The sequence below is a fragment of the Scyliorhinus torazame genome, chromosome 2 (assembly GCF_047496885.1).
Source record: "Scyliorhinus torazame isolate Kashiwa2021f chromosome 2, sScyTor2.1, whole genome shotgun sequence".
In the NCBI taxonomy this organism is placed as follows: domain Eukaryota; kingdom Metazoa; phylum Chordata; class Chondrichthyes; order Carcharhiniformes; family Scyliorhinidae; genus Scyliorhinus; species Scyliorhinus torazame.
Window position 1 is genome coordinate 373,229,614 of NC_092708.1, and position 13,601 is coordinate 373,243,214.

A 13,601-nucleotide genomic window follows, 5' to 3' on the forward strand; every position below is an offset into this window, starting at 1 on the left:
TCTCACAATTTGTGAATTTGAATTCAGTTAATTAACTGAATCGGTAGTAAGCAGTCTTGGTAAAGGTTACCATGAAACACCAAGGGCTGGATTCTCCGTTTCTGAGACCAAGTGCTGACGCTGGCATGGGTACCGTGGTGTTTTATGACAGCAAAAAGGCGCAACAGGTGCACCGATTCAGCAATTCTAAATGGGGCAGCACCATCGCCAGGTGGAACGCAACCGGTTCCATGAAAAATGGCGCCGGATTTGCAGGGTCCGTGATTGGCGTCAGCGTCCCGGTTCAGGGACGCTGAACTGGACAGCCTCCTGGACGCTGTGGAGGAGAGAAGGCTGACCCTGTATCCAGGCCTGGGAGGAAGGCTGCCAGGTGCCGCCGTTTGCCGTGCCTAGGCGCAGGTGGCAGATGTGGTCAGCGCCGTCCGGACTGGCCAGCAGTGCCGGAAGAGACTCCACGACTCCTTCAGGGTGGCCAGGGTGAGTTGGCACACGCCCGTCCCACACACCATTACCCATACCCCCATCCCCCACCCCAGGAGGAGGCCGTACACAACCGCCGGGAGCGAGGGAAGACCAGCGGGGGACCTGTGGCCCCACACAATGCCCGAGCAGTGGACGGCAGCGGCGGGCCGGAGGAAATGGAGGTCACCGAGGTGGAGATCGGCGGATGCCGAGCAAATGAGACCCTGCTTAGTTGCGCATCCCCATTATGCATGTGTACACCCCCCACACCCCCCTCGACCCACACACCCCTCACCCCTGTTGTACCTTCCAAACCACAGTGTGTGTCTTTAACCCATATACGGTGGACAAATAACCACACAAGTTGTTTAATACAGTACGGTAGCATAGTGGTTAGCACTATGGCTTCACAGTGCCAATGTCCCAGGTTCGATTCCCGGCTTTGGTCACTGTGCGGAGTCTGCATGTTCTCCCCGTGTCTGTGTGGGTTTCCTCCGGGTGCTCCGGTTTCCTCCCACAAGTCCCGAAAAACGTGCTGTTAGGTAATTTGGACATGCTGAATTCTCCCTCTGCGTACCCGAACAGGCGCCGGAATATGGCGACTAGGGGCTTTTCACAATAACGTCATTGCAGTGTTAATGTAAGCCTACTTGTGACAATAAAGATTATTATTATAAAAGTTTATTATACGCACACAAAAAGAACACACACATACAAGTTGACTCTACACCAAGACACAAGATCAACTCTGACTGCAAGTCCAGGTGACTGGCCGGTACAGAGCAGATATGGCCTTATCTGTAATCCGCTGTCTGGCAATGCTGGATGTCTGTTGCTGGTCGTCTGTGTCCCCGACTCTGGTCCCTCTGTGGATGGCGTGGATGTTCCTCTCCTTTGCTGGCGACGGGATCACCGCTGTTGCCGCCGGTGGTTGAGGGAGCGAATGGCGGAGCAGATGCGAGGGCCCGAATGGCCCCTCCTGCGTTCAACCGCTATGTCCTGAGGCACCGTCTGGGCTGCAGCCTTTGTACATTTGCAAGCTGCAGCCCATCCGTGTCCATGTGGTTCCCAATGTCCCATCGATCTTTGCGGGCGGCCACCTCAGAGGTCCACAGATCCCCTTCCTGATCCTTAAGGCGAAGGATGGTGGATCACACACTCGGACCAATACCTGTCCTGCATTCCCACTCACCTGTCCGTCAGGTAAGACCCTAACTCAACATGCACAACTCCCCAATACATAATACACAAATAACAAAGACAAATATACATTCCATAACGGACCTAATACAGTCAGAAGAATGGAAGTGTCCGTACTGTAAGATACAATTGGCAGTCAAATGCAGAGGTGGGAAAATATTGTAAACCTAATACATAAATGGAGAAATACTGTCCGGTACAAACTGCAGAACATACAGACGGTAGTGCAGATCAATGTAAACAGGCTGGTCTTAAGAATTTACAGTTCTACAAAGATCATATACATGTCAACCTGGATACTCAATGCAAAACAAGTATGAGTCGCCAGGGATCATTTGTTTGGCTGAATTAAAGAGGCCCGTGCAGTAAACATGGGTCCCATGTCCTGGCACTTCGTGATCTCTGCTGTCCACCTACGGAGTTGGACCATGAGGATGATGAGGTAGATCAACCGGCGGTTGTGTGCGGACTTCTCCTGGGGGTAGTGTGGAGGGAACATGTACAATGACACTGTTAGGCGTTCCGACGCATGCAGCCCTGGGGTTGGGTAGATGATGCCATCAGTGGCTAGGGCACCCAGCCATTGCGGCTGGCATGGGTGCTGGCATATGGGGCAGGGTGGGGGTTTGGCCGTTCCCTCCGGGGGAAGAGGGTAGGGTTACGGATGTGTGGGATGTGTGTGTGCCAACATCCACGTACGAGGCAACGTCCCTGATAATAAGGTATACTTGCGGGCTCAGCCGGGAGTTGAGAATTTGCAGCTTGTGGATCTCGGCGACGGCGATGGCAGAGGATTCGATGTAGGATTCGAAGCAGCGTAGCCAGTGTTCGAACGTGGTAGTGGTGTCGGCTGCTTGGCTGTCCAGCTCCAGGCGATCAGGTTTGAGTGATTGGTCCATCTTAAAACTTTAAGCTAATTAAATTGATGTACCATCAATAATGACAGAAGATGAGTTGAGAGTGAAACTGTGGCTTTTATTAGCTTAAAGATACCTGCTGGCAGCCGGCCTCAGACTGAAGGCGGGGCCGGAGGTTGGCCACCTTTATACCTGAGCCCGAGGGGAGGAGCCACAGGCGGAGGCAGCAGGGGCAAGCCCGGGCATGTTACATACAGCAGGCATAATACAATACAGTGGTTCACCACACCCTCTCCCTAACTTGCTCAAACCCTCCCATGCCAAGACCCCGGACTTACCTGCTCCGGGAATCCAAGGCTTTGGGGTCCTTTGTTCTCCAGCAGTCCTGGCAGCGACGTCTGCCAGGACTGATGGAGCTGCTGGCCAATCGGATTGGTGGTAGCTTCAGGGGGGAACAGGACTTGAGATGGAAGTTCCACTCGGCCCTTGTTAATCAGCCCTGCAGTTGGGGTGTCAGCAGGGAGCCAACGTCGTTTGGGAAGACAGCCTACTACCACCACCTTCTCAAGGGCAATTAGGGATGGGCAATGAACTATCAGGTCCCCTGTAGCACAGTTAAAAATGAGAAGGTTGCTTCCATCCTTGAGTTGTGACAACTGGGCAAATCATTAAAAAAAAAGACTGCAGTTGTTGAACATCTGGCCAAGTGGGGCATTGTGGACTGGGGCCATGTTGGTTCAGTTAGTAGCATTTGTGTGTCTGACTTGGAGGGTTCTGTGGTCAAATTCCACCCTAGGTATTCAGTGCAGTGGTGAGGGAACACTGCACTGTCACTGGTCCTCTCCATCAATGAGGTGTTAAATGAAGACACGATCTGCCTGCCGAGTTGCTCAAGTCGGTGTTTAAGATCCAATGGCAATAGTTAGAGAGAAGGAAGCTGCATTTCCAATAAAAAGTCACATGGTCATTCGTCTCATGGCTAATTGTGTGGCAAGTAACTCATCTCTGGATTCCCCAAAGCCTGTCCACCTTCTGTTATATTACGATGTGCAATATATATATGACTCTTTTTATCTAGCCGAGTTGTTGAAATATAGCCGTAGTCTTCCAGTGATGATAAAATAATTTATTGAGTAATATAAATTAATCTCGTGAGTTCTTTTTACTTAATACTGAACTAGTAAAACAAACAAACAACTGTAGAATAAATTTATTAAATTATATGATACAATACTCTGATAACTAATAACTTCTTCTCTCTAGCTTTCCTACTTCTGTTTTCTCTGCAATCCTGACGCACTATCCTGTAGGAAAGGGCGGGAAAACATTTATATTAGTCCTGATAGTGTGGCCATCTAGTGTTCAATTGCCTGTACTTGCTTAACAAAGTCTGATCATGTATTATTATAAAGAGAGATCACTACACCTTCTACAGGCCACAGATCAGCAGTGTAATGGAATACTTGCCTGGATGAGTGCAGCTCCAACAACACTCAAGAAGCTTGACACCATCCAGGATCCTATTCACTATCTTAAACATTCATTTCCTTCAGCACCAATGCGCAGTAGCAACAGTAAGTACCATCCTCCTTTTAGTACCTTCCAAACGTGCAATCCCTGCCACCTCCTAGAAGGACAAGGACAGCAGCAGATGCATCAACACTGTGGGTGTACCTACAGCGCAGGTATTGCAGCAGTCCAAGAAGGCAGCCCACCACTATGTTCCCAAGGGCAATTATGCATGGGCAATGAATGCTGGACTTCACATTGAAGCTCATTTTCCATGAATGAATTTAAAAAAGAGATATTAGGAGAGTTAGCAAAAGCTTAGTCAAAGGTAGATTTTGAGATCCATCTGAAAGAAAGATAGGGAGGTAAAGAGATTTGAGCAGGGAATTCCAGAGCTTTGAAGATAGTCAAGATGGCCGTTCAATCCATCTTCATTCTTCCCCCAGAATGATTCTAAATGTCACCCCACTCTACTGCTTCTTGGATTATTCAGCAGGCTATATTTGGGCAGTGTAGTCACAAGATAAGGTAACAAGCAAATATCGTATATATTTCCTATAATAAATACAGAAAACGCTGGATAAACTCAGCACCTGTGGAGAGAAAAACACACTTAAAAAAAAATATATATTTTATTCCAAACAGTCAGATACAAACAGCAAATAACACTTCAAAATTAACGTGACACACTGTTTATTAACTTTCCCCCTTTTTTCACCCCTAACCCCCCCCCCCCATCCCCCCGCTTCCCACTAGTGACAAACAAGTCCTCAAACACAGTCAGAAACGGCCTCCAACGTGTGTAAAACCCCTCTTCCGACCCCCTAAGGGCGGACTTAATCTTTTCCAGCCTTAAAAATTCCTGCAGATCACCCAACTACGCCAACGTCCCTGGCAGCGCTGCCAACCTCCGACTCAGTAAAATCCGTCGCCAGGCAATCAGAGAGACGAAGGCCACAACATTAACCCCCTTCCACTCCAGCAGCCCTGACAAGTCGGTTATTCTGACGCCCATTATCTCCAACAGAGTCTCGAACACCACCACCCCGAAATCCACCAGCTATGCACACCCTCAGAACATATGAGCGTCGTTGCCAGTTCCCTCCCACACTTCTCCCATACATCCTCCACTCCCGGGAAAAATCTACTCATCCGGGTCTGAGTCATATGGACCCTGTGTACCAGCTTGAACTGTATAAGGCTCATCCTCACTCAAGAGGAGGCCGAGATGACCAGATGCACTATTTCAGTCCAGGCCCCCTCACCCTCGTTCATTCCCTAGCTCTTCCTCCAACTTCTGCTTAATACCTTCCACTAGCACCTTCTCCTTCCTTCCCAACCACCCATAGTTATCCCCCATCCTCTATTCCCCCAACACATCCGGAGCCAACAACATTTCTAACAACATATACTCCGTTAAGTGAGGAAATGAGGGTAACTCCTTCTGTACAAAGTCCCGCATCTGCAAATATCTAAACTTAATCCCCCTCGGCAACTCGAACATCTCCTGCAATAATGCCCCCAACCCAGCAAACGTACCCTCTACAAACAGATCCCCTACCTGCTTTATCCCTTTACCACCCCACCCCCCATACATCACATCCATGACTCCAGGTATAAACCTATGGGGCTGGATTCTCCGATTGCCGACGCCGAAATTGCGTTCGGTGATTGACCGGAGAAATCGTTTTTGCGCTGAAACCAGGGGTGGCGGAGTTTTTCGGATGCTCCACGCCACCCCCCCTCCAAAAACGTGTCATCGCTGAGAACGCTGCACGCCGTTGGGACGGCCTCAGGACGTCACCAGAGGCCCCCCCCCTGATGCTCCGCCAACTTCCCAACAGCATCGGCCGCGTGTCCTCTCAGTTTTCAGGGACCTCGCATGGCGGCTGCGGACTGTGCCTAGCGCCATCACAGTTGGGGGGGGGGAGCCGTTCCACTGGCTGGGGTGGCTTCGGCGGGGACTGGTGGAGGGTAGTTCGGGGATGGCGAGGGCAGCTAAAGGGGGGCACAATCTGGCAGGCCGGGTCCGAACGCAGCTGGCGCCATGTTGCACGGCACGGCCGCTGCACGTCACTGCCGTGCGCAGGCGCGGCCACGGAACCAGCAATTCTCCATCCGTACCTGCAGGTAAAGCCGGGGGCTTTCCGTGGCACAGCTGCTAGCCCCTCAACGGCGGAGCATTGGTGCGGGGGTGGCTCCAACGCTTTGGTTGTAAGACCAGACACATGCTCCGGACATAGCCTCAGAATCATAGAATGGTTCCCACATATTGACGTCAATACTGATATGTGTCCTAACTTAAAATGCCTCATCAACTGATTCCAAACTTTGATGGATGACACTACCACCGGACTGCTAGTAGATCTCCCGGAGAAAACGGGAGCGCAGCCGTCACCACGACCCTCAAACACGTCCCCCTACAAGAGGTCTCCTTCACCTGCACCCATTCTGACCTGCCCCTCCCCACCATCATCTCACCTTCACAGCATTTTTGGCCCAATGCAACAGATTTGGGAGCGCCAGCAGCCCCCCCCCCCCCCCCCCCCCCCCCGCCACTTTCACTTTCACGGTCTGTACCCTCCCTGCCAGCGATAGCGTCTGGGCATCCCACCTCTTCAAATCCCCTTTGACCCCTTCCACCAGACTTTTCATGTTCCATTTATGCATAGTTGCCCGGTCATGGGCCATCTGAAACCCCAAATATCGAAACTGTACCCGGGCAACCTTGAATGACAGGGAGCCAAGATTCACGCTTGTCTAATGGGTAGAGAGAAACACACTTAACATTTTGAGTCCGTATGACCCTTCTGTAGAACCATATGGACTCGAAACGTTAACGCTGTTTCCATGTTTATCCTGCAATTTCTATATTTATTTCAAATTTCCAACATCCACAGTATTTTGCTTCTATTTGAGTTTATATTTTCTATCTCAATTGCCTCCAAATTGCTGGGCATCTGGAATGTTGCTGAATTTCTGACATCCACCAGTGAAAATGTGTCATAAAGAGGTCTAGAACCACCCTGCACCTCAGGTGGGCACGGTAGCACAGTGGTTAGCACTGTTGCTTCACAGCTCCAGGGTCCCGGGTTCGATTCCCCACTGGGTCACTGTCTGTGCGGAGTCTGCACGTTCTCCCCGTGTCTGCGTGGGTTTCCTCCGGGTGCTGCGGTTTCCTCCCACAAGTCCCGAAAGACGTGCTTGTTAGGTGAATTGGACATTCTGAATTCTCCCTCAGTGTACCCGAACAGGCGCCGGAATGTGGCGACTAGGTGATTTTCACAGCAACTTCATTGCAGTGTTAATGTAAGCATACTTGTGACAATAAAGATCATTATTATTATTAGGTGTGCAGCACTTGTTGGGCATTCCTCGGGTATCCATCTTCTGACAGGAAACTGGTCCCTCACAACTCTTGCAATGCACAATATTAGGCAGCACGGTAGCATAGTGGTTAGCACAATTGCTTCACAGCTCCAGGTTCCCAGGTTCGATTCCCGGCTTGGGTCACTGTCTGTGCGGAGTCTGTCAGGTTTCCTTCCACAGTCCAAAGATGTGCAGGTTAGGTGAATTGGCCATGCTAAATTGCTGCTTAGTGTCCAAAGGTTAGTTGGGGATATGGGGTTACTGGGATAGGGTGGGAAAGTGGGCATAGGTAGGATGCTCTTTTGGAAGTTTGGTGCAGACCCGATGAGTCGAATGGCCTCCTTCTGCACTGTAGGGATTCTATGATTCTATAATGGCCCAGGATGCGACTCCTCCGAGTCAAACCTGCTCTTGTAACCATGTTATTTATATGGCTGGTCCAATAAAGTGGCTGGTCAATGATATGTCCAGGCTGTTGATGGGGGGATTAGGTGATGGTAATGCTTTGAACGTTAAGGGGAGATGGTTAGACACTCTCTTCTTGGAGGTAGTCATTGCCTGATACTAGTGTAGCACCATTGTTGCTTGGTTTTTGATAATTTATGAAGAACATTGCGACATTTAAGTTAAAGGTGCGATATAAAGGAGAGCTGGCGTTCTGAGCTTGTGAACTAAACAGTTTACATATCTGAACTTATTGCATAAATAATAAATAGAGCCCTTGTGATATTCTATATTTTCCCTCTAATTACAGAAAAAAATATAGAGAATATAGAGACATAGAGAAAACTAGAGAGTATTGGAACCATTCTTTTATTCTGGAGGGTTGTGCATGGAGGTATGTATGTGGTGGGAATGAATGAATGAACGAACGAATGAATGAATGAATGAATGAATTACTATTACAGTGCATCATTTGTATTCTCTTTATTGATTCTACTTGCAGGGATGCTGACCGTGTTGCTACTGACAGTGTTGCTGGTCCAAAATGGGCAGACTCAGGAGGTTGATTCAGCTGTGTCATTTACGGTAATTACTACTGAGAAAGATGTTTTTACAACAAATTGAGTGAAGCGTACAACGTTTAGAAAAAAGAGATTCTTAAACCAAGGGAAGGAATGAATCTCATGTGTGAATAGTGAGGATATAGCAAAAGATATCGATCTTTGGAAGCATTGGGAGCCAACAATAGCATTCAGGGCCACTTTAAGGGCTGGGATTTTAGTCATAACTGGGGGTCAGAGGTGGGAGCAGTGTTCGGGGTCAGGGGTGAGGGAATTTCTGGGCATTAGAGACAGACCCAGGCTCCTGGCACCACCTGAGCATGAAGGAAGCCGCAGTTGATTATCGATTCCACATATTAATTTATATCTATGCAGGATGTCAGAGGTGAGAGCAGTGCCAATGAACAGTGGTGAAAGAACTTCTGGTTTCAGAGGTGGACACAGTGCTGAGGGTCAGAGGTGGGAGTATTGCTGGGGGTCAGAGGTGGGAGTAATATTGGGGGTCAGAGGTGGGAGTAATATTGGGAGTCAGAGGTGGGAGTATTGCTGAGGGTCAGAGGTGGGAGTATTGCTGAGGGTCAGAGGTGGGAGTATTGCTGAGGGTCAGAGGTGGGAGTATTGCTGAGGGTCAGAGGTGGGAGTAATATTGGGGGTCAGAGGTGGGAGTAATATTGGGGGTCAGAGGTGGGAGTATTGCTGAGTGTCAGAGGTGGGAGTATTGCTGAGGGTCAGAGGTGGGAGGAATGTTGGGGGTCAGAGATGGGAGCAATGCTGGGGGTCAGAGGTGGGAGTATTCCTGAGGGTCAGAGGTGGGAGTATTGCTGAGGGTCAGAGGTGGGAGTAATGCTGGGGGTCAGAGGTGGGAGTATTGCTGAGGGTCAGAGGTGGGAGTATTGCTGAGGGTCAGAGGTGGGAGTAATGCTGAGGGTCAGAGGTGGGAGTATTGCTGAGGGTCAGAGGTGGGAGTAATGCTGAGGGTCAGAGGTGGGAGGAATGCTGAGGGTCAGAGGTGGGAGTAATGCTGGGGGTCAGAGGTGGAAGGAATGTTGGGGGTCAGAGGTGGGAGTATTGCTGGGGGGTCAGGGGTGGGAGTATTGCTGAGGGTCAGAGGTGGGAGTAATGCTGAGGGTCAGAGGTGGGAGGAATGTTGGGGGTCAGAGGTGGGAGGAATGTTGGGGGTCAGAGGTGGGAGTAATGCTGGTGGTCAGAGGTGGGAGTATTGCTGAGGGTCAGAGGTGGGAGTATTGCTGAGGGTCAGAGGTGGGAGGAATGTTGGGGGTCAGAGGTGGGAGTATTGCTGAGGGTCAGAGGTGGGGGTATTGCTGAGGGTCAGAGTTGGAGTATTGCTGAGGGTCAGAGGTGGAAGGAATGTTGGGTCAGAGATGGGAGCAATGATGTGGATTAGAGGTGGGCACAGTGCTGGGGTCGGAGGTGTGAGGAATGTTGGGGGTCAGAGGTGGGAGTAATGTTGGGGTCAGAGGTGGAAATAATGGGGATTAGAAGTGAGAGTAAAGCTGGAGGTCTGAGGTGGGAACAATGTTGGGGTCAGAGGTGGAAGCAGAATTGGGGGTCAGAGGTGGGGACAGTGCTGGGGGTCAGAGGTGGGAGCAATGCTGGGGGTCAGAGGTAGGAATAATATTAGGGGTCAGAGGTGGGAGTAATGCTGGGGGTCAGAGGTGGAAGCCCTTGAGGAGTACAGTGAAAATAGGAAGGAACTTAAACGTGGTATTAGGAGGGCTAAAAGGGGCCATGAAATATCTTTAGCAAATATGGCCACGGAGAATCTCAAGGCTTTTAATGCATATATTAGGAGCAAGAGGGTAGGAAGAGAAAGAGAAGGCCCACTCAAGGACAATGGAGGGAAGTTATACGTGGAACCACAAGAAGTGGCTGGAATCCTTAATGAATACTCTGTATTGCTATTCACCAGGGAGAAGGACATGGTGGATGTTGAGGTCAGGGATAGGTGTGTGAACAATCTGGAAAACGTCAATATATCAAAGGAGGAAGTGTTGAGTATCCTAAATTGCATTAAGGTAGACAAATCCCCAGCGCCGGATAGGATCTATCCCAGGTTACTGCGGGAGGCAAGGGGAGAAATATTTGGGGCCTTAACAGATATCTTCACATCCTCTTTGACCACAGGCGAGGTTCCAGAGGACTGAGAATAGCCAATGTTATTCCCTTGTTTAAGAAAGAAAGCAGTGAAAATCCAGCAAATTATAGGCCAGTGAGCCTGACGTCAGTGGTGGGGAAGCTTTTGAAAAAGATACTGAGGGACAGGATGTATGTACATTTGGAAAAAAATGGAATAGTTAGTGCCAGACAGCATGACTTTGTACGGGGAAGGTCATGCCTCACCAACTTGATTGAGTTTTTTTGAAGAGGTGACAAAGAAGATTGATGAGGGAATGACTGTGGATGTAGTTTATAGGGACTTTAGTAAGGCATTTGACAGGTCCCACATGGCAGACTGGTACAAAAACTAAAATCACATGGGATTTGGGGTGGGCTGGCTAGATGGATACAGAACTGGCTTGGTTCTAGAAGACAGAGAGTAGCAGTGGGAGGGAGATCTGTAGCTAGTGGTGTTCCGCAGGGACCAGTGCTGGGTCCTCTGTTGTTTGTAGTATATATAAATAATCTGGATGAAAATGTGGGTGGGCTGATTAGTAAGTTTGTGGATGACACGAAGATTGGCAGAGTTGCTGATAGTGCCGAGGATTGTCAGAGGATACAACAGGATACAGATAGATTGGAGACTTGGGCACAGAAATGGCAGATGGAGTTTAATCCGGACAAATGCGAGGTGATGCATTTTGGAGGATCAAATCTAGGTTTGAATTATACTGTAACTGGCAGAACCCTTAGGAACATTAACAGACAGAGGGATCTGGGTGTGCAGGTCCACAGTTCCCCAAAAGTGGCAACACAGGTGGCCAAGATGGTTAAGAAGTCATATGGCATGCCTGCCTTCATCAGCCGGGGCACTGAGTACAGGAGGTGGGAAATCATGTTGCAGCTGTATAAAACCTTGGTTAGGCCGCATTTGGAGTATTGTGTGCAGTTCTGGTCGCCACATTATCAGAAGGATGTGGAAGCTTTGGAGAGAGTGCAAAGAAGGTTCACCATGATGTTGCCTGGTCTCGAGGGTGTTGGCTATGAGGAGAGGTTGAATAAACTAGGATTGTTTTCATTGGAAGGACGGAGGCTGAGGGAAGACCTGATAGAGGTTTACAAAATTATGAGTGGCATAGACAGGGTGGATAGTCAGAGGCTTTTTCCAAGAGTGGAAGTGTCAATTACAAGGGGGCACAGGTTCAAGGTGAGAGGGGAAAAGTTCAAGGGAGATGTGCGGGGTTAGCTTTTCACACCGAGAGTGGTGGGTGCCTGAAATGTGCTGCCAGAGGATGTGGTGGAAGCAGACACATTAGCAACATTTCAGAGGCATCTAGATGGGTACATGAATAGGGAGGAAATAGAGGGATATGGACCGAGTAAAGGCAGAAGCTTTTGTTTTTACTTAGGGCATCATGATCGGCACAGGCTTGGACGGCCGAAGGGTCTGTTCCTGTGCTGTACTTTTCTTTGTCTTTGTTCAATGTTGGGGGGGTCAGAGCTGGAAGTAATGTTGGGGGTCAGAGATGGGGCTAATGCTGAGGGTCAGAGGTGGAAACAATGTTGGGGGTCAGAGGTGGGAGTAATTCTGGGGGTCAGAGGTGGGAGCAATGTTGGGGGTCAGAGGTGGGAGTAATTCGGGGGGTCACAGGTGGGAGTAATTCCGGGGGGTCAGAGATGGGAGCAATGTTGGGGTTCAAAGGTGAAGGCAATGTTGGGGTTCAGAGGTCGGAGCAATGTTGGAGGTCAGAGGTGGAAGTAATGCTGGGGTACAGAATTGGGAGTAATGCTGAGGTTCAGAGGTGGGAGTAATGTTGGGGGTCAGAGGTGGCAGGAGCTTTTATTTTAGTCTGCAAAAGTAATCAAGTGGATCGAGGCAGTAACGTACTTGCTGTCTCGTGAAAGACAAATGATTGGCATTTTTGTCAAAATATTTGAAGCTTTGCAAGGATTGCAAGTGTAAATAGTAAAAGGATAATTTTTAGGGTTGGAGTTGGGGACTCAGAACATCGTACACAATAAAGAGGCAATTAGTCAATTGGGATGAATAAACTGTACTAACATGTGGAACTTCCGCTTGCTAGAGTTCTCTTTATGCACAAAATAATGGACACTATAGTGTACTTCGAGACTAGAATGAGGAAACATGGGGCAGGATTCTTCCACCTCCCGCCACAAGATTGCCACGGGCAGGACGCTGACCATGTAAAGGTCCATTGATATCGGGTGGGAATTTCCGGTCGCCAGGTGGGCGTGGCTGGGGAATCCTGCCCATGATAAAAGAATAAGGAGACTCCCATTTAAGCCAGAGTTGAGAAGATTTTTTTTCTCTGAGGATCATGAGTCTTTGGAACTCTCTTCCTCAGAGACTGGGTGGAGGAAGAGTCATTGAATATTTTTCAGGCTGAATTAGAGATAGTTCCTTGATTGACAAGGGAGTCAAAGACTATTGGAAGGTAGGTGGAGTTGAGGCCACAATCAAATCAGCCATGATCTTACTGAATGGTGCAGCAGACTCAAAGGGCTGAGTGGCCTACTCCTGCATCTAATTTGTACTCGTGTTGAGTGTTAAATGTTTGTTAAATGATCTCCACCTAAAGGGCTAATTGGAGTCTGTTAAAATTGTGAAGGGGGAATATTGACAAATAAGATGTACCAGTTGTTTTTAATTGGCGGAGAGCACAACCTGAGGAAAGTCCCAGGATGATGTCACTATCTTGCCGTTTACGTCCTCCTGTTGGTATTTCCTCTTTAATCTTTTTAATCTTTATTAGTGTCACAAGTAGGCTTACATTAACACTGCAATGAAGTTATTGTGGACAGCCCCTAGTCGCCACACTCCTACGCCTGTTTGGGTACACAGAGGGAGAATTCAGAATGTCCAATTCACCTAATAGGCACGTCATTCGGGACTTGTGGGAGGAAACCGGAGCACCCGGAAGAAACCCACCAGACACAGGGAGAACGTGCAGACTCCGCACAGAGACCCAAGCCGGGAATTGAACCTGGGACCCTGTGAAGCAACAGTGCTAACCACTGTGCTACCGTGCCGCCCCTTTATTAACTGTCTGTAATGGGTGTC

General features: G+C 49.1%; 1 protein-coding gene across 3 annotated transcripts in view; it reads left to right on the forward strand.

Annotated features, from left to right (window-relative positions):
• Positions 1–13,601, forward strand: part of fbln5 (fibulin 5) — a 142,776-nt gene that overhangs the window by 41,446 nt on the left and 87,729 nt on the right. For 2 of the 3 annotated variants that reach the window (XM_072493115.1, XM_072493126.1), the window contains exon 2: positions 8,344–8,426. The exons of the other annotated variant lie outside the window; for it this stretch is intronic. In XM_072493115.1, coding sequence (XP_072349216.1) covers positions 8,344–8,426 — 83 coding nt within the window. The remainder of the gene's footprint in view (positions 1–8,343; positions 8,427–13,601) is intronic. 3 annotated transcript variants of the gene reach the window in all.